The 18473-nt window shown below is 46.8% G+C and overlaps 1 protein-coding gene across 1 annotated transcript; it reads right to left on the bottom strand.

Moving 5' to 3' along the window:
• Nucleotides 1-3856: 3856 nt before the first annotated feature.
• LOC142771429 (uncharacterized) lies at nt 3857-15227 on the bottom strand. Its single transcript, XM_075872911.1, has 2 exons — nt 14838-15227; nt 3857-4279 (listed from the first exon to the last, which is right to left on the bottom strand). Exons 1-2 carry the CDS (start codon nt 15008-15010, stop codon nt 4084-4086), a joined length of 369 nt encoding a protein of 122 aa, XP_075729026.1. The 5' UTR covers nt 15011-15227; the 3' UTR covers nt 3857-4083.
• Between the last annotated feature and the right edge of the window lie 3246 nt (nt 15228-18473).

The following is an 18473-nucleotide window of genomic DNA, read 5'->3' as shown; positions in this document are numbered from 1 at the left end:
GAAGTGCGAAATGACGTTCAAATAACATGTAATGTCTCCAATACTGGAGGGAGCACAAATCCACGTAAAGTGTCGAAAGCTTTAGTAGGGGTGTGAAGTAGGGTCACTACATCGAATACATCGAAGAAAAAGAACAATTTTGTGCGTTAGAGTGGTCGTCATTGTTGGCGTCATTGTTGGCGAGTTTTTTTTTTTTTTTTTTCAAGCCTTGTGAGTGTGTGTCTAGTTTAGTGAAACAAGTGTCCTTGGCGAGAAACAGGGGAACCACTTTGTTAATAACAAAATAGTGCGGAACCGAAAACGTAAAGAAGACGCAGAATGACAAGGTGTAACCTCGGACATCATGACATCACTGTCTTGCTTAGAATAATCTATTGTTGCGCCCATCCTGAAGGCTCTCTGGTACAAGGCATTTAGAAAGAAGGACAACAAAAATATTTCAAATGGAATCTTATGGATTGACGAACAGCAGCGGTGTACAACACGCACACTCAGAGTTCATGGGGACTTAAAATGGTCCCTTAGCCAGTAATAAAATACTGAAGCCCATGAACTGCCATTTTGATGTTTTATTGCAATAGCAACTAAATGGACACTGTCGACGGGTTTTCGTCGCCCCTACTGCTGTAACACTGCTTATCAAGTCCAAACTCCTAACATCCCCCACGAATCGTTTGGTCTATCGGAGGATTAACGCGCGAGAACGGCCATGGCGATTGCGGCTGCAGCAGACATCAAACGAGCAGGCCTGTCCGCATCGCTCGGAAGGCTTACTTCAAAACATTGCCCCGCATATTAGGCGAGCTGTCGAACGCTCATGGAGAGAGGAAACACCCCGCCCGTCTTTACTTTAACTAGCTAGAATAGACGCTAAAGGGAAAGGGGGTGGGGGAGGGTCATGCGGGCAGCAGCGGGGAACTTTTTTTTTTAATGACATGGTCGCTGCATCGCGCGTTTTTTTTTTTTTTTGCTGGCATCAGCCTGTATTCCTCGCATACTGTTTTACGTCTCTCAATGCGAAGCGACTACGGAAAGATGATCTATTCCTTGAGTAGCCGTATTCTGTTAAACCAGAGTTTGCAAAATTTGGGTGATATGCGATTCGAGCGAGGTTACAGCTGACTTATTATGTATACGCTTTCTGAAGACGATATTCTTTCTAGGGGACTTCCAACGAAAAACTTTTGGTCTGTCTATCTGTTTGTACATTTGTCTGTTTGCCCGTCTTTATTAATACCTAACGCCACCAAACGGCCAACCCCATCCGCAGCGCTCACCAATATTGCTCAAGGTTTAGCGTTCATAGTTGTGCGATTGCCTCTTAAAAACAATTATTGCGCAAATCTGAGGCGCCATAACAACACGCCGATGTTTTGTATGTCTGCCTTTATACTAGAAGAGGCACACACAAGTAACTCTAAGGACTGTAGTGTTTATCGCGCTGCGCTGACGGTGCAACAGGATGCTCAAAAAAAAGGTAAGTGATTCCAACTCTTTCCTACGAGGACACGGTGGCGGCTCCTGTCCGTCGCTTTCCGTTCTACACCTTATCACCTCCGAGACTGGCACGCATCTTTCTCGGCGAGGACGCACGCCTTCGTTTTTGAAGATAACTGCCGTATGGCGCTCGTGTCTAACGTGTATCGATGCGCTCGTTCACCTCTGCTAAACGCTTGAGGTGCTCTAACGCAGCGCCTCCCAAATACCATTCACCAATTCTCTTGCGAAGAAGAACATCAAAAAAACGTATTCTTCACTCTCTCCAGACGCAATACTTTCGTCTTTCGACGACAGTTGCAATGTAACATGCAGATTCAGCCATTTCTTTTACTGAAGTCTCTCCGGACGCCGCCATAAGCCCCTCTGGGCTGTTACTGTTGTACAAATGACATATGGACATGCAGGTGTCTCAATTCCAGGTCATCTGAACGCAAGTACATTGGAAAGAAGCACAATTGAGACAACTTAGCTCCGCAGTGGTCTCACTGCGGGTGCGCTCTGATATATTTCAAGTCGAGTGTCATCCCTAAAAACCATGAACAGATCACATTTGAAAATATAGTAGCCAACATGATTGATAAGCTTAGTGGTTAGAGCGCTATCATTCCTTCGATTGCTCTTCATTGGGGGAAGAGTTGCTGCGCATTGTGTGATTATCTTTGTCTTGAGATGTGTCAGGGCTATAAATATTGTTTTTCTTCAGAAATCTACCAGGCAGAAGTCAGCGCTAGTTTCTGTGCCTTCGTCTGTCGTTCTTCGACCTGCTATTTTACAAACATCCAGGGAGCACTGTCCATGTTTTCAACGGCCCCTAATAAGCTCGCACGTGTGTGTTTGTTTATTTCCGCTCTACACTGCGCTCCGCAAAACCATGGACTGGACACTCAAGTAGAAGTCGTTTGTAAGGACTTCTTTCACACTCACCTCAATATTGAGTGACTCCAGGTGTGTGAGCGATGTGGCTCACTCCACATAGCCACCGATGATACGCACTACTTCATTGCTGAAGTGCATGCTCGAAAGGCAGAGGTAGGTGACGTTCCTCAAGCTTGCAATAGCCTCGCAACAGACGGCTGTCTTGGTCGGCGGTACCTGAAGTGACAGAAAAAAGCAGCTTGTCCCTGTTTTAAAAAATCGATGTCACATGAAAGTAAAACAGGTTTTTAAAGAGGTATTCGAGCATTTATTGTGCATTGTTCCACACCCAGAGTGAAGAAATGACTGCTACAGCAACAAATTGCATTGCCACAAGGAGAATGGCAAGCAGCTCGAAAGTTGCAGCGCGCAGCCCAAGCAAACAGCACGCACGAAATGAGCATACACTGAACGAGCATGGACAAACAGCTGCCACACCTCGACACTCAAAGCACGCTGCTCAAACAGAATGAAAGACGCACGAAATGAACACGAAAGAATACACATGATAAGCAGGAGAAACTGCCACAACTCTTCGCGTGTGAACAGCTCGCCCCTTTCGTACACGCGGCTGCAGAAGTTAGCGAACAGACTTTCGTGTCTTCTAACCACTGTAACTTCAAAACAAACTTGTGGTAGAGGCACAAGAGTTACAAAACGATCAAATCTGGAGATAAGCGCGTGCGTGAAGGAGCGAGCACGCCAGGATATCTACACGCACTTTGACCCCGCGAGATAAAGGCGCGCGCATCCATAGCAACGAGTGAGTTGGCGTGGGGAGACGAGCTGATGACGAAAACGATGTAATGTGGATGAGCTCTGAGGATGGCCAATGGTACATGGTGTATATAAATGGCTCGCCCTTCGCAGGCTCCACAATGTACGTTTTGTGACTTTATGGTTTGCATCGCGCGCTGAGGAGCAAGATGTCGCTAGCTCGATGCCCCTCTACGATAAATTTTCTTAGTTGTTTTTTCTTTGCAATTGGCAATATTTGTTTTAAAACGTCATACCCGTCACCTAAATCGTCAGCGCAGCCATGGCGGACTCCGGCATGAACTACTTTTGTGTTCAGTATAAGCAGACGAAGAATACACACTAGGGCCACCTGCGAAGTATACTGCCACGTTCCTAAACAGGAACAGTTGCACTTTTTGCGAAGTATTTTTGAAGTAAAGGTCGCGCATTTTAGGGATGGGGGGATGTGTTTCTAATCGTCTGCACCATCCTCTTTTGGGGGTGCAAAACCATGTTACATCGCGGCAGAGGAAGAAGGAAAGCACGTGTGTATCTTTGGTGAGGTCTAGTGCTGCGTAGTGAGGCTTGTAGGGGCCAAGTGCCCCTCTTGCACCCTCCTCCCGACGCCTATGTATGCAGTCAATGAGCGCGATGAAGCTGTCACTTTAATGACACTAAAACCAAGTGCACAAACGAATGAATTGTGAGTTTTTCTAAAAACAGTGATCGCAGGGTTCTGAAGTAAATAAAAAAGTGAGACGCACTTGAACACGTTCATCTTTCTTGAGAAGGTTCTAACACAGGGTTCAAACTCATGAAAAAGTGTTCTTGCTTTTGTGCGAAATTTGTGGCAGGTGTATTTCGCTAATTGAACGAGTGCAATTCCGTGTGTCATTTCCGGGTTTGAGTGTCTTTGTAAAAGTCCTCCCGTCACGAATTCCTACGTACTATTAATGTATCTAGAACATTGAAACATTCACCACTACTCACCGGGCACTTCGCGTCAACAGAACTTTGGTTGTACTCTAGCCGCTTGAGTCCCTTGACGCCAGTCTTGATAGCGTGCCACACGACGTACCTCTCGACGACGGTATGCATGAAGTTCATGTATATGTGTGTCACGCACCTGCACCGTAAAAATGTTTGTCACAGCTGGCCAATTGCGTATATGTGCGGCAGTATGTTACGCTGGGTAACATTGGCAGATAAAAGCTTGCTGCCCACTCAGCAATGCAACAAGCTATGTAATCACGTACCGGGATTTTTGCAAGACATAATAAACAGATTCAGTCGCGTGTCCGAAGTAGCCATACGGACACAGCCTGCCAGCATGTTCCAATGGGAGGCTGCGTCCACACGACTGCTGTGCATACGCAACTAAATCTGTCTGATAAGCCGCAGCAAGCGAAAGACGCTTTGAAATATGATTACCTTGACCTTCAGGGCTAATTGCATTACCTCTTCCTAGAGGTTTCCTATAATTTTTACTAAAAGGAGCTCACGCTAATGACATTAGAAGCTTTCATCAGCATGGTAATGATGGGTTGTAGATGATTTGTCAAAGCTTCGTATTTTCGGCTCTCTTTGTATACATGTGGTTTGCGCACACTTTGTGACACAAGGAAGTTCAGCAAAAGTTCAGCAGGAAATCTTCACCTCTTTGATCATTTTATACTCGCTTATTGTGAGTGGCTCACGAGTTTCTCCACGGTTTGTCGTTTTATCTGAAGCAAAATGACAAAACAGTGATAAACAAATCCACAAAGCGATCGAAGTCCACAAGCATGAAGACTAGGCAAATCCATGCACTATTCATCATTCCCATGGAGGCTAAACGATCGCAGCGCCCGAGTTCGCTTTATTAAATATTGTTCGAAATGTGATGCTCCGCCATACTGAATCTACCCGTACATCACATGGTGTCACACTACATCCGGCATCGGCTCACGTATGGTCAAGCGGTGATGCCAAGCGGTGACGCCATGCGTTGGCGCTGCCACGTTACGTCAAGATATGACGTCACTTCGTGGCGTAAAAATGGAGCCGCTACAATGTCACAACCGCGTGAGATCTTTGACGACACTATGATTTGCACACCGCATTACTTCAATCATGATAAATCTCAAGTGAGTTTTTTTTACCACTTCATTTTCCTAGCCTATTCAGCTAAATGGTGTAGCCTGACGAGAGAATTAGGCCGTTCGCTTTATTATATACGATATATGTAATGGCTTTCCTTAGACAGAAGCGGAAAAATGGCACAGATAATGAAGTGACGGGGAGTGCAGGAGCGATATGCATAGGCAGATTTTTCTATAGGGAGGAGGGGGGGAGGCCTTTTGGCTATGCCTATGGTGGAATCAATATAATGCGTGTTTTTCTAACTCAAATGAAGCCATTATGAAATAAACAGTAGTGACCATTTCTCTGCTTTACTGCCACATAAGGAGTTAGGTATTACTCGACCCCTAAATGATAGATGACATTTGATAAACTCCAATCATCAGAGCACATGTTAACGTCAGCGTCTTAATTATTGGGAGCCAACCAGACAACCAGAATTGTTTCGGTCTTACGCGGCGAAACAAAAAAAATCAATAGACCCACCGTGGTGGGGACTCGCATTTAGTTTAGTGCCCTTCAAATAGTTTGACGTAAGCCTAAATGTAAGCATACGGGTGCACACTAACATTCAACGCTATACTTCCCTTCCTTACCAGCGAGATTATTATTAGTTTGTCCTGTTTTGCACGTTAAATACAAGACTTTTTTTTTGGTGTTGAGGACAGTGGGGATTCAAGCTAGACCAGCACTTCTGTATCACATGCACTCAAAGCTTAAATGTTCAGCCCTCAGAAAGTTGATTCAGTCGTTCACATTCAAGTGATTTCAACATATTGCAATGGTGGCATTTACGATCTTCAAGACAACGAAGCAGCAGAGAAGGGCCAAATAGAGGAGACCATCCCGAGTGGCTTCGATGGGTTCCTGAGGCCTCTGTGATGTCCGCTTCACCTGCATTACTTCAGTATACTTTCTCGAAGGGAACCACTTGTTTCCTTGCGGTATATAAACATATATAGTCTTTCACTTTAACAGGTACTTTTTATACGCCCACACATCACAGTCTCATTGTAGTAAAAGTCGATACTGTTCCTGTTACTGTGCTTGTTGACACAGGCGCCCACCTATCTATTATGAGCACACATCTACGCCGCTGTTTGCAGAAGATCATTACGCCCTCTACGACTCAAGCCATACACGTTGCCGATGACGGCGCTGTAGAAGTTGTCGGAATGTGCATATCTCGTGTCAAAATCGCCGGTCGTCCCGCCGTAGTCCTTTTTGCCGTTCTAGATTGTTGCCCGCATGACCCCATACTAGGTCCTGATTTCTTGTCTGCACACTCAGCTTTAATTGACTGTTCTTCTGGCCCAAACTCAGCGGGGAACTGATCGTGTAATTGCATATGCAAGTCGTCTCCTTTCAAAGTCTGAGCGTAACTACCCAATAACACAAAGAGAGTGCCTTGCCATTGTCTGGGCGGTTTCGAAATTTCATCCGTACTTGTATGACTGCCCGCTCCTTGTCACAGATCATCACGCCTTCTGTTGGCTTTCTTCACTGAAGGACCTTCTGGACGACTTGGTCGTTGGGCGTTGGGTCTTTAGGAGTACTCCTACTCAGTTGCCTACAAGTTTGGACGCCTCCATCTGGACGCCGATTGCTTGTCCCGCTACCCTATTGACCAACCAGAATAATCAGTCGGCGAGCCTGGCCCCAGCGTCATGTCCATGTCTAGGTTTTGTCAGATTGGTGACGAACAGCGTCGCGATCTTTCCTTGCGGTCACTCATTGCCTGTCTGGAATCTGACCATAACGACGTGTCACTCTGCAAGTTCGTCCTCCTAAATGGCACGGTGTACGGTCGTAGCGTCCAGCCAGATGGCCATGAGCTACTTTTTGTCGTGCCTAACCATCTTCGTTCAGCAGTCCTGCATGAGTTTCACAACGAACCAACTGCCGGCCACTTAGCCGTATCTCGCATGTACGAGCGCGTGTGGCGCCGCTTCTTTTGGAATGATCTTGCGTGGTCCGTTCAACGTTACGTGGCCTCCTGCGATAAATACCAACGTCGAAAACGACCTGCCGCAGCCGCTGCTGGGCTCCTTCACCCAATCTCCATCCCTACAAACCTTTCTTCCGTGTTTGGTTAGACCTCCTCGGACTGCTCCCTGAATAAACTTTGGGAATGAGTGAGTCACCATTGCTATAGACCATAAGACGAGGTTTGTCATCACTAGAGCGCTCCCCTCCAGCACTGCTACTGACAGTGCGAACGTTTTGCGGCACGATGTGATTCTACACAATGGTGCTCCTCGGCAATCGCTCACGAATCGTGGACGCGCATTTTTGTCATGCGTACTCAACGACCTTTTGCGCTCCTTCTCAATGCAACACAAACTGACCAGTTTTTACTATCCTCAAACAAATGGCCTTATCGAACGCCTGAATCGCACACTCATGGACATGCTCTTGATGTATGTCTCATCTGACCACCATGACAATGATCTAGCGCTACCTAACGTGACGTTTGCCTATTCATCTCGTCATGATACCGCAGGCTATTCACCTTTTTATATGCTCTATGGCCATAATACGACCTTACCAACGGACACCCTACTACCGACTGCTACACCTCTCACGAGTGAATACGCACGTAATGCTATCGCTAGTGCCGACTATGCACGTCAGATTGCCCGCTCTAGGCTGATGGCTTCACAAGCAACCCAGAAAGTTCTATACGACAGCAAGCATGTCGACGTTGGCTTCTCACCTGGTTCTCTACTTCTTCTCTGGTGCCTAGTTTGTCGTGTTGGTTGTCGGAGAAGTTGCTATCTCAGTACAAGGGACCTTACCGTATCATACGACGGGTAACGGACGTTACCTATGAGGTCATTTTAGTCTCCGCAAATAACCTCTCTGTAAACACCCCCAGTGACGTAGTCCACGTCAGTAGGTTGAAACCATACCACCGTTTTTATGAAGAACACGTATAAAGTGCACCGAGGCTGTGCTTTTACAACCTGTGGGTAATGCTACGTAGCTTTCGCATGAAGGGTGAACCATTCTGTGAGCAGAAGACGACGAAAAGGACTGGTTGGCTCGTTCTGTGTGCTGCGCTTCGATTTTATCAGTACACTAGCCAATAGTCACGTCCCGTCTCAATTTACGTAACAATATTAATGACACCTTTCGTACTCCACGCACTTTGAATAACAGGAAAAAATGTGGCAGGTGCAGTCATTGGTGCTGCATTTTGCGCACATTACATTGCCTCTACTTCAATGAGCATCAGGTACAGCCCCTTCAACTATTAGTATCGTCCTGAATTCGGCAAATCCCACCAGGCCTTCACGTTTGCAGACCATGTCTTCGGAGAGACATGACGCTGTTATCAAAGCAGGTGATTGCTTCTTCTGATACAATGATCAACATTTTGGTTCGCTGTTGTGCAAACACTGTGAGCGAAATTGGGTCCTCTAACGATAAGCTCGGTAAGCATGAACTGGAGATTACGCCCAGATGTTTATGTGTGACGACCATTGCACGCCACCGTGGTGCTCTGGTCATGTAAGCAATGTGCTTCCAATGAATGGAAACTTCGTAACCAGTTATGCTCAACATGATTGAAATCTCGTTTTTTTATTGTATCCGCATAAGAAAGCCATTTCAGTATATGAAATTAGGGGTGCCTATCCCCTTAAAACGACGTACTCAAGAATTTCGATCATGTCTTAGAAATCATACTGAATGTTCGGTCCCGTCGACAACACCTATCACACCAAAACACCTGCTTTTATTGTACTATTATGTTAATCATTCATTATGATATACCCCTAAACGGTGTCATTAAGCTAATAAATTGAAAAAGAAAATAAATAGCTAGCCAATTATAAACCATACAGTTCATACTCTCCAAAAAATGTTATTCCTGCATAAGTCATTGTTGTCTTCCAAGCACCCCTGTGTCACGAGTGAGCCTCTGAACCCGCGAAGGACCGGATGCTGAAACTGCTTCCAGATGTTGACTCCTCCCCTTCCCCCGCTCGGCGCAAACGAGCCACCGTTCGTTTCCCCCGGCAGTTCGGCCACCGCCTCCATCCGAATAGGAATAAACTTGTTTTTAACAGTTCGAGGCTGTCTGAGCTTTTTGGACTACCGCGACCAACGCGTACGTCTATGGGCCGACGACAACACCGGACATAACAGTGGCGACGAGGAAGTGGATTTGGACCAACGCTACGCAACGATATTGAGAAGCTACAAGCTATGGCTACGCACGGGCTCCCAAATCGGCTGCCCGAATTCCACGGCTCATCATGGTCATCGTGGTTTGGAAGCCTGCATTTTACTTCGAGGCTAACAACATCACTGATGCAGCAATGAAGAGGGCCAATCTGCTAACGCTGTGTGGGGAGCAGACATACGACACAGTCTGTGCCCTGATTCAGCCACGCACTCCAGCAGCCGTTGACTACGACGACATCGTAGCAGCGCTACAAGAGCACTATGACCCAAGGCCATCGGAGGTCTACTGTCGAGCCCGCTTCCAACGGCGAGACCAACTGTAAGGCGAAAAAGTGGCCAAATACGTAGCGGCTCTCAAAAAGCTCGCTGCTGACTGCAATTTCGAGACGTTGACCACGACAACTACAGCTACTGCGCAGGAGGGAGGATCGACTGCCACACCTGCTAACACCACTATGCTCCCCTTGGATGTTATGTTGCGTGACCGTTTTCTGTGCGGACTGCGTGACGCAGGCCTACAACAACGCCTGTTCGCGGAGACGGGTCTCACCTTCTCCAAAGCCTACGACATCGCCCAACGAGCGGAGAGCACCGGTCACCAGCAGAGGGATATTCGACGGAACGTCGAGCCGGTGAATCACACCAGTCAGCAGTCAGGTTATTCCACGTCTAAGGCAAAATCAAGCAGAAAGACACAGCGCTGTTGGCGATGCGACGACATGCACGATCCCCAGGTATGTTGATACAAGACAGCGACCTGCAATTTTTGCCAAAAACTGGGACACGTTGAAAAGGCATGCATCTCGAAGCGCAAACAGCTCGGACAGAAGACTTCAGTGCAACGGAACAACAATGTCGACGCACAGGAGGGCCAGACGCAAGATACAAGCCGAACAGCACTAACGTCATCGGCACTATATGACTGAAACGCCGTTGTGAACCTCGGAACGAGACCGAAGATTACAACTGAAATTATGGTACACCAGCGCCCTATCAGGTTTGAGGTGGATTCCAGAGAAGCAAGTACGCTCATCAGCGAGGACACTTTTCGCGCTACTTGGCGTGAGAACGCGCCAGCTCTCCAGCAAGACGACACGCAGCTGAGAACGTGGTCCGGATATTTCCTTCCACTGCTGGGCTGTGCCAACGTAGACGTGTACTACAACGGGCAGACCCATCAGCTCCCCTTGCTAGCCGTCCACGGTTCTGGATCAAGCCTTTTAGGACGAAATTGGTTCACCTCCCTTGGAGTGGTCATTGGCGGAGTTCACCACACACCCAGTTATCCGTCAGTGGAGCAGCTTCAAGATAAGTACAAAGCGATTTTCTCCGAAGAAATACCAGGGAACAACGGACCTCCAGTCACACTGGAGCTGCGGGAGGATGCGACGCCGAAATTTTTGAAAGCTAGGTCGGTGCCTTTCGCCCTACGAACGTCAGTCGAGAATGAGCTTGACCGACTGCAGGAACAAGGGATAATCGAACCGACGCATCATTCGGAAGGGGCTACACCACTCGTTGTCGTCCGAAAGAAGAACGGTACCCTACGCCTCTGCGGAGACTACCGGAGCATTGTCAACCTGGCGACAAAAGCATCTTCCTACCCACTGCCGACACCGGAAGAGGTTTTTAGCACGCTTCGTGGTGGAAAAATCTTCGGCACCTTGGACTTGACACAAGCCTACCAGCAGCTGAAGGTGAGCGAATCAACGTCTGAACTGCTCACGATAAACATTATTAAGGGTCTTTAAAAAGTTAAAAGGCTACCATTCGGAATATCTGCAGCACCAGCAATCTTTCAGAAATTTGTGGAGTCTACACTTAGCGGGATCCCAGGTGTTTGCGTCTACTTGGACGATGTTATTGTCGGTGGCGCCTCCAATGAAGAGCACACAGAACGCTTGGAGCTCATTTTGGAAAGGCTAGCAAATGCTAATTTGCGCATGAATAAAGAAAAATGTGTTTTTGCGGTGCCTGAAGTGAAGTTTCTTGAACATCAAATTGACGCGCAGGGTATCCGTCCCACTGAAGACGAAGTGCGTGCAATCACCGAAGCACGAGCGCCTACTAACAAGCAAGAACTGCAGTCGTTTTTGGGGCTATTGAAGTTCTACGACCGGTTCTTAGAACATCGAGCTACAGTGGCCAACGATCGATATCAGCTCCTGCAGAAAGAAGTCCCATGGACTTGGTCGCCACGCCACCAAGAGTCATTTGTTGCCCTTAAGCAACTACTTCGCAAGTCTACTGTTCTGCGACACTACGACGAAAGGAGACCCCTACTGCTAGCCTGTGACGCATCACCATACGGAGTGGGAGCAGTCCTCTCCCAAGTTGACGACCAGAGACGGGAAGCCCCGATCGCTTTTGCTTCGCGCACCCTATCGCAGGCAGAGAAGAATTATTCTCAACTAGATAAAGAGGGACTTGCCATCGTCTACGCAGCAGATCACTTTCGGCAGTACATTACCGGCAGGAAAGTGACTTTCATAACAGATCACCGGCCCTTATTGGGTAATATGGGTCCCCAGAAGCCAATGCCACAGACATTGTCGCCGCGAATGATATGATGGTGCATCAAGATGTCGGCGTACGATTACGAACTCGTACACTGTCGCACTGGGAAGAAACACCAGAACGCCGACGAACTAAGCCGCCTGCCGCTAGACACCACAATAGATGAACCACCCCCGCCGGGTGATATACTCATGTTCGAGGCGCTGCCGAACCCTCCGCTAACAGCTGACACGGTAGCAGCATTAACACAACATCTCCTTCCTCCCTACAACACCGGACATAACAGTCATACACAAAAATGCAATGTCACGTACCAGAAACCACGAGCACCATATATGACAATCGATATCATGCGAAGCAGTCAGTGTGTAGCAGCGTAGGCGGCGTTTTTTTTTTTGAGCCAATTCTTACAAGATGGAGGGGGACGTCTTCGCGTAAGTTGAGTAGTTTTACAAACGGTCTTCCTAGAAAATTTGACTACGCTGGTGTGTGAAAAGTCAACAAGAGCAGCAAAAGTGTCTTTTGGTAGATCCTTAGCAGCCTGTATGTCTATTTGTGCCCTTGTTTGCCCCCTTACCAAGTTTACGAAGCCATCAAATATTTATATCGTAAACGTCTGGCGTAATATTATCAGCCACGATACTACAAAAAAGTTTCTTTGCAGCAAAGTGCACACTGTGGTACAGTCGTCTGCATAATATTATTAGCTTTATCCAAGTTGATTGTTTGGGCTGTGGTGGCTTTGGCACTGTTGAAAATTCATGACGATGCACTACGTGCGTGAGAGCATACAAACAAACAAAGAGCATGGCACACTGTGGCGTCTACAACTTAGTTTTATTGCTGCAGCCGCTTCCCACGCCTAAATGCACGAGAGCGCAACGCTGTTTTTTACAGCTTTGCGTCCAGCGAGCAAGGTGGCTCGCCAGGGTTAACATATCAGGAATAACCATCGCCATGACGCGCTGGCGTGACACGTGGACTCAGCCAAGAATTCGGGTGTAAGGCCTTTGCGATTACCATCAAAGATTACGAAGGCACGGTACTGGCATCGGTGACCATCCTCGCCAAACGTGCGGGTGCGGCTGAAGAGGCTGCCATAGCGCTCGCCACCCAGGCGAGTGGTGATTTATCTCATCATGGTCTTCACCGACGATACCTCCACGGTGGTGATTGAAGTACTAAAAAGGATTGACGATCCTTCCCCTTCACATGTATTGTGCAGGCCACGAGTCACAAAGAACTTGAGGGAAATAAAGCTGCACACACCACGGCCGGCCAGTGCGTCAACCGCGCAACCCCGTACGAGATCTCAGGCATCTCTTACTCAACAACACAAGCAGAAGCAATAGAATCCGTACCACTAAAGTGCCATGCATTACTGCAACATTGTGGCTCCAACGCAGTTCACACCCTCCACCACATCCGAAACTAAATAAAAAGACAAAGACACCAACTACAGGTGCCTTCAAAGCAACCATTTCACTGACGGCGTACCGTTGAACCATATGAGGCCAACGTCCCTTTGCTACATCTGTCCTCGCAGCAACGTAGCAGACACTTTGGCGCACCTCCTACTGCCGTGCAAAGTAAGAGTCCCAAAGCTATGGGCAGCAGCAAGAGATGCGGACCCAAACCTCCTCAGTGAAGCGTAGTATGCTAAGTTCTCCCAGCCGACCCTGGTTGACTAGCGTCAACTTGTCGTCGGAGCCCAACGGATAGTCAAAAGACAGCGAGTTCCTGAAATTAGGTACCCTCACACCTTCATTCAAAAGCTTTGCGAAATAATTTTTTTTTCTTTCTCTCCCTTCACATGTATTCAAACGTATGGAATGACCGTCGCAAGAAAAGCCTGTTGTAACAGCATAGTGCCTGTCAGCCATTTGTGTGTCAGCCATTTTATGTAGCGAATCACTCAGCCGTCCAAGACTTCGTCACAGTGGTGTAGGCGATCACATAATACCACAGCTTCACTAGGCAACCACCTTCACACCGGCAATTCTAGATTTTCATAGCAAATGACAAAATGACAAAACCTCACCCGTCTTGTGAGCGCCAGCATTCGTGGCTCGTGTGTGCCAGAGAAATTGAACATGCCCAGCTATTCGCCACTGGTGCAACTAAAAATGAAGTCACAGTGGGCGAAAACATGTGTTTTGCAGAAGCTGAGTGAAGTCCAACTATTCACCACGGGTCCACTAGACATGAATAAGACCACACGTGGGTGGTGAACGTAACTTGAGATTTATTGACAGGCATAGCTAACAATCGATAAACTCAATAAAAATCGGAATTGACGCAGCGATGAGCAACAAGTCCACACATTTTATACCCCAGGATTTTTACGTATATTATTGACTTCTGTACAACATTGAGCCCGCATTCGGGTGAGGGTAGGTATTCTTCCTATATGGTGCTCTGCGAGAGCCTTGATGATCGTAAAGAACGCCAAGCATTTTAGGGGCACGTTCTGTTGCGTTCCCTTGTCACTGGACGCAACGCAAGGAAAGCCACATATAAAATACAAAAACAGCAAGCAGGTGAGAAATATATAGGGTAAGCGAGAAAAGAAAAAGAACGAGGAATAAAACAAAGGAGAAAAAGAAAATTTGAAAACAGGAAAAAGAAGACAAAATTATAGAAGTCATAACAGGCTGGCCATGCAAAACATCTGTGCAGGCTTGAGCCCCTGGTGCGAAGCTACCATGATTTTGTTTCCTTTGAAACAGAGAGGCAGGTACAGTAAAACACAGGAAGTTACCCCTGGGGATGCGCAACAAGTTATTTTAGTTTTGAAATGTCAACCCCCAAAGTACATCGAACGAAGCGCTTAACTGAAATGTCAAAACAGATACCTGTGTTGCCGAAGTAGCACATGGATGAGTAGCGAGGCGCGCAGCGCGTCTTTGTTTCCGGGTTTCTTTTCTGGCCACTCGTAGCCCATTAGAGTGAGCTCACACCACCTGTACTCTCGAAGTTCCATGCAGTTGTCTGTGAGAATGCGGTTCCACAGCTCAACGTCGGACATGATCCAACAAGGCTTCACGCCAGGCTTCCAAGTGCACGAGCGTTCAAAACCCACAGCACTGTGGGATTTTTCAAAGCAGTCAGCATCGTCACGAGCAGCTGGAAAAAGGTGAGCAGGTGGCACTCAAGAATTGGGATAAAACGTAAAAAGTGCTCCAGCTAACGATATCTGGCTGTTTCGTATCGATGAAACTTCCCCTACAAACATCTAAAGTATGAGAAGCACTCCCCTAGGTACTAACCAAAAAACGCCTTAACAACTTTTCGCGCACAAAAACGTGATATGTAACACAGAATACAGGGCTGTGTCTGGTCGTGTTTCTTGTTCAGTTTGTTTGGGCTAATAGTTACAATATAGACTTAGCACCAGCTATCTCTTCAACTAGTTGTGTTAGATCAGAAGCGCTCTTAGAGTGTCGATGGCGCTTAGAAGTGAGTTCGCTGTCTTGGGGCGAATCTCGTTGACGCCGTTGTCGCGGTGCGCATCCGTGAGGTACAGCTGAATAGTGTACACTATACTACTCTTGTTTAACATATTAGAAGCACAATATGATTATGAGGAGCACCGTAGCGGAATTCTTCGAAAATTTCGGCCAACTGGTGTTCTGCAGCGTGCACCTAAATCTAAGTACACGGGCCAGTAATGCTCATGTGTACGCTATAAGTGTGAAACGAAAGCGTATGGATGTGTAATAACCGAGAAATTAGTATAAACTGGCTGGATGCGACCACATGTTTCTTTCCTTTTGTGTGTACGACATGAAAGAGAAATTTGCTTTGATTTAGCGTTAAGAGTTTGTAACACGGTCGTGATGGAGCAAAAGACTTCAGAAGAACACAGCCACTATTTAGTTGGTCGCACTGGTACCCGGGAAACAAAGTTATTCCAGGCCTTGGAAACCGGGCGCTAGTTTCGGTTTCAAAAAACATGCACGCTCGTAGCGGTCGCCGGATGTCCTGGGATCTGGTTGATTGGACAGAGAATGATGTGAAAGTTCACATTTATTGGCTTTCACAAGTTTTTACAAATATAAAAGTTGGTACCCCTTTGAATAATTTCTCTTTTATTTGTACGTTTTTTCTTATTCCTTATTTCGTGAATTTTAAAACAAGCAAAGCGCGAGAGGTGATCGACTTGCTTTCATAACGCTTGCCTCCGCTCCTTCTCTGCGCTCTCTCAGTGGTGTTAGAACTTGGACCACGCTTACTTACCTCGCCCAGTTAGCGTGTCGACTACGGGAAAAGGAAATGCAACAAGTTGTGGCGGGCACAGAACGGAAGCCACATTGAGCTACGCCAAACAAGTCAACTATACATTCGTCGAACAAGGCATTATTCAGGCTACACATGTTTTCCGTGAATCTGCGATGTGCTAACCCGGGATTTCAAGACCAGCGAAAAATTTGCAGCGTTTCCTAAGGGGAACGGGTGGGCACAAGAACCTGGACCTATTATTTGAGCAGGTATTGATTTTGCAAACAGCAGCCAAGCTCCTGTCGAGAAAATGCATTTATTGAAACGCTTGAAGTCGAGTTGGCTCGAGCCCCGCTGCGGTGGTCTAGTGGTTAAGGTACTCGGCTGCTGACCCGCAGGTCGTGGGATCAAATCCCGACTGCGGCGGCTGCATTTCAGATGAAGGTGGAAATGTTGTTGGCCCACGTTCTTAGATTTGGGTGAACGTTAAACAACCCCAGGTGGTCAAAATTTCTGGAGCCCTCCACTACGGCGTTTCCAGATGAGCGCATTTGTTTTCCTTTTTAGGTTTTTTATCATGGTCAATGCGAATGGCAATTACCAGCGATGTAAAATGCTTGCACCATAGCAGCGGATACGCTTAGCGAAAAGGAAAAAACGTAGGTTCCTTAGAGCTGAAGGTAAGCTATCGCATTCCATAGCTTTCGAGCAATCGCATGCCGTTCCGCAGCATTTTGTTTACCTCACTACGATGTGTCTAAAGTGATATTCTGTGGTTCAACAATCCTAAATGCAGGAAATGATAACTATTTAGCCTTGCCTTTTCAGAGAATTCGGAATTGATTTCTACACCTGAAGCAGAGCAACAGTCGGATGAGAAAAGAATTATCGCTGCAACAATTGGAAAGTACATCTCAGTAGACCGCATCCCATGAAATATGCATCTTGATTGATATGTGGAGTTTAACGTCCCAAAACCACCATATGATTATGAGAGACGCCGTAGTGGAGGGCTCCAAAAATTTTGACCATTTACGGTTCTTTAACGTGCGCCCAAATCTGAGCACACAGGCCTACATTTCCGCCTCCATCGGAAATGCAGCCGCCGCAGCCGGCATATGAAATATGCATCTTACCTATCATCTTAAAAAAAGGAAGTCCAAAATAAAGATGCTCCGCGAGGACTACGATCGCAATTCGGACAGGAGATATAGTGATGCAGCAAAATATCTAGAATACCCGCCCATGCTTTCAGCATGGTCGACAGCGAAGGCAAAGAGAGATCGGCAGCTGGCATCTTAACTGCAAAAATCGATACGGCAGAAGAAACAGCGATAGCGCTAGCAATCTCAATCTTTGCCGACACAGCAATACTATTAGCCGATTCCCAAGCAGCTTGTCGAAAGTTTATGCGAGGGCGAATTTTCAAACCAGCCTTGGATATTCTTGAAATGTACAGGCTGTTTGTCCCACGGCTACCTGGAAGGAGGCCACTCACCTTGTGCCCTGAGTGCGCTTGCTAAGTAAAAGTTAATTCTCTCACTCTGAAAGCCTTGAAATATGTCCACATGTGAAACATCTAAAATACGTTTCATATGTATTCTGACTTTTTTTCACCGCTACCAAACAGCCATAGTCTTTGCCAGAAATCCTACCTGTGATCTTGCATTCGGGAGCTCTAGACCATAGCCGAGTTTATTGTGTCAGGTATATGTCAATCGCCGGCAATGCTAAATTAGCCATACAGACGAGAATTTGTGCTGGCGGAAAATCAAGCACATGTTAATATATCTGTTCGGAGGGGATATCTGGCTCGCCACTTCTGAGTGCATGCTTTCACCTTTTGAATGAATACGACTGCGTAGTATGAATACTAACCGAACGTGAGATGTACGTATAGTGTGACCAAAGGAAGTAAAGCTGAAATAACGATTTGGAGATAAGATGAACAGCTTACTGATTTAGGCTGCAGCACTGCTAAATGCCAGCACAGCCATTCTTGCTAAATACGTTTCTTGGGTTGCAAGTCAACAATCATCCAATAAATGTCACCCACACGCTAGCGTTCAGTAGGAGTATATACCCACCTGCGCCTGATTCAAGCAAAAAGGGTACAGAAGGCTAAAGCAGAGAAGAAAGTGGGGAGCCAGCAATGACAATGGGCCTACTCAAGTTCACGAAGGAGCTCTTTCTATACAACAAATTAATTAACGAAGAAACGCTTAGGATTTACACTCCATTAGAGATAATAAAGACTAGTCATCACCATA

The sequence above is a fragment of the Rhipicephalus microplus genome, chromosome 9, assembly GCF_043290135.1.
Source record: "Rhipicephalus microplus isolate Deutch F79 chromosome 9, USDA_Rmic, whole genome shotgun sequence".
In the NCBI taxonomy this organism is placed as follows: Eukaryota; Metazoa; Arthropoda; class Arachnida; order Ixodida; family Ixodidae; genus Rhipicephalus; species Rhipicephalus microplus.
The sequence above is the reverse complement of the archived record's forward strand: the minus strand, read 5'-3'. Positions and strand labels throughout refer to the sequence as shown.

Bases quoted from the DNA above. Each gene is read 5' to 3' on its own strand.
- LOC142771429 (XM_075872911.1), bottom strand. From the start codon at position 15,010: ATGTCCGACGTTGAGCTGTGGAACCGCATTCTCACAGACAACTGCATG. The intron at 4,280-14,837 runs GTATCTGTTTTG...TTTACGGTGCAG, and splicing joins GTGCTACTTCGGCAACACAG to GTGCGTGACACACATATACA.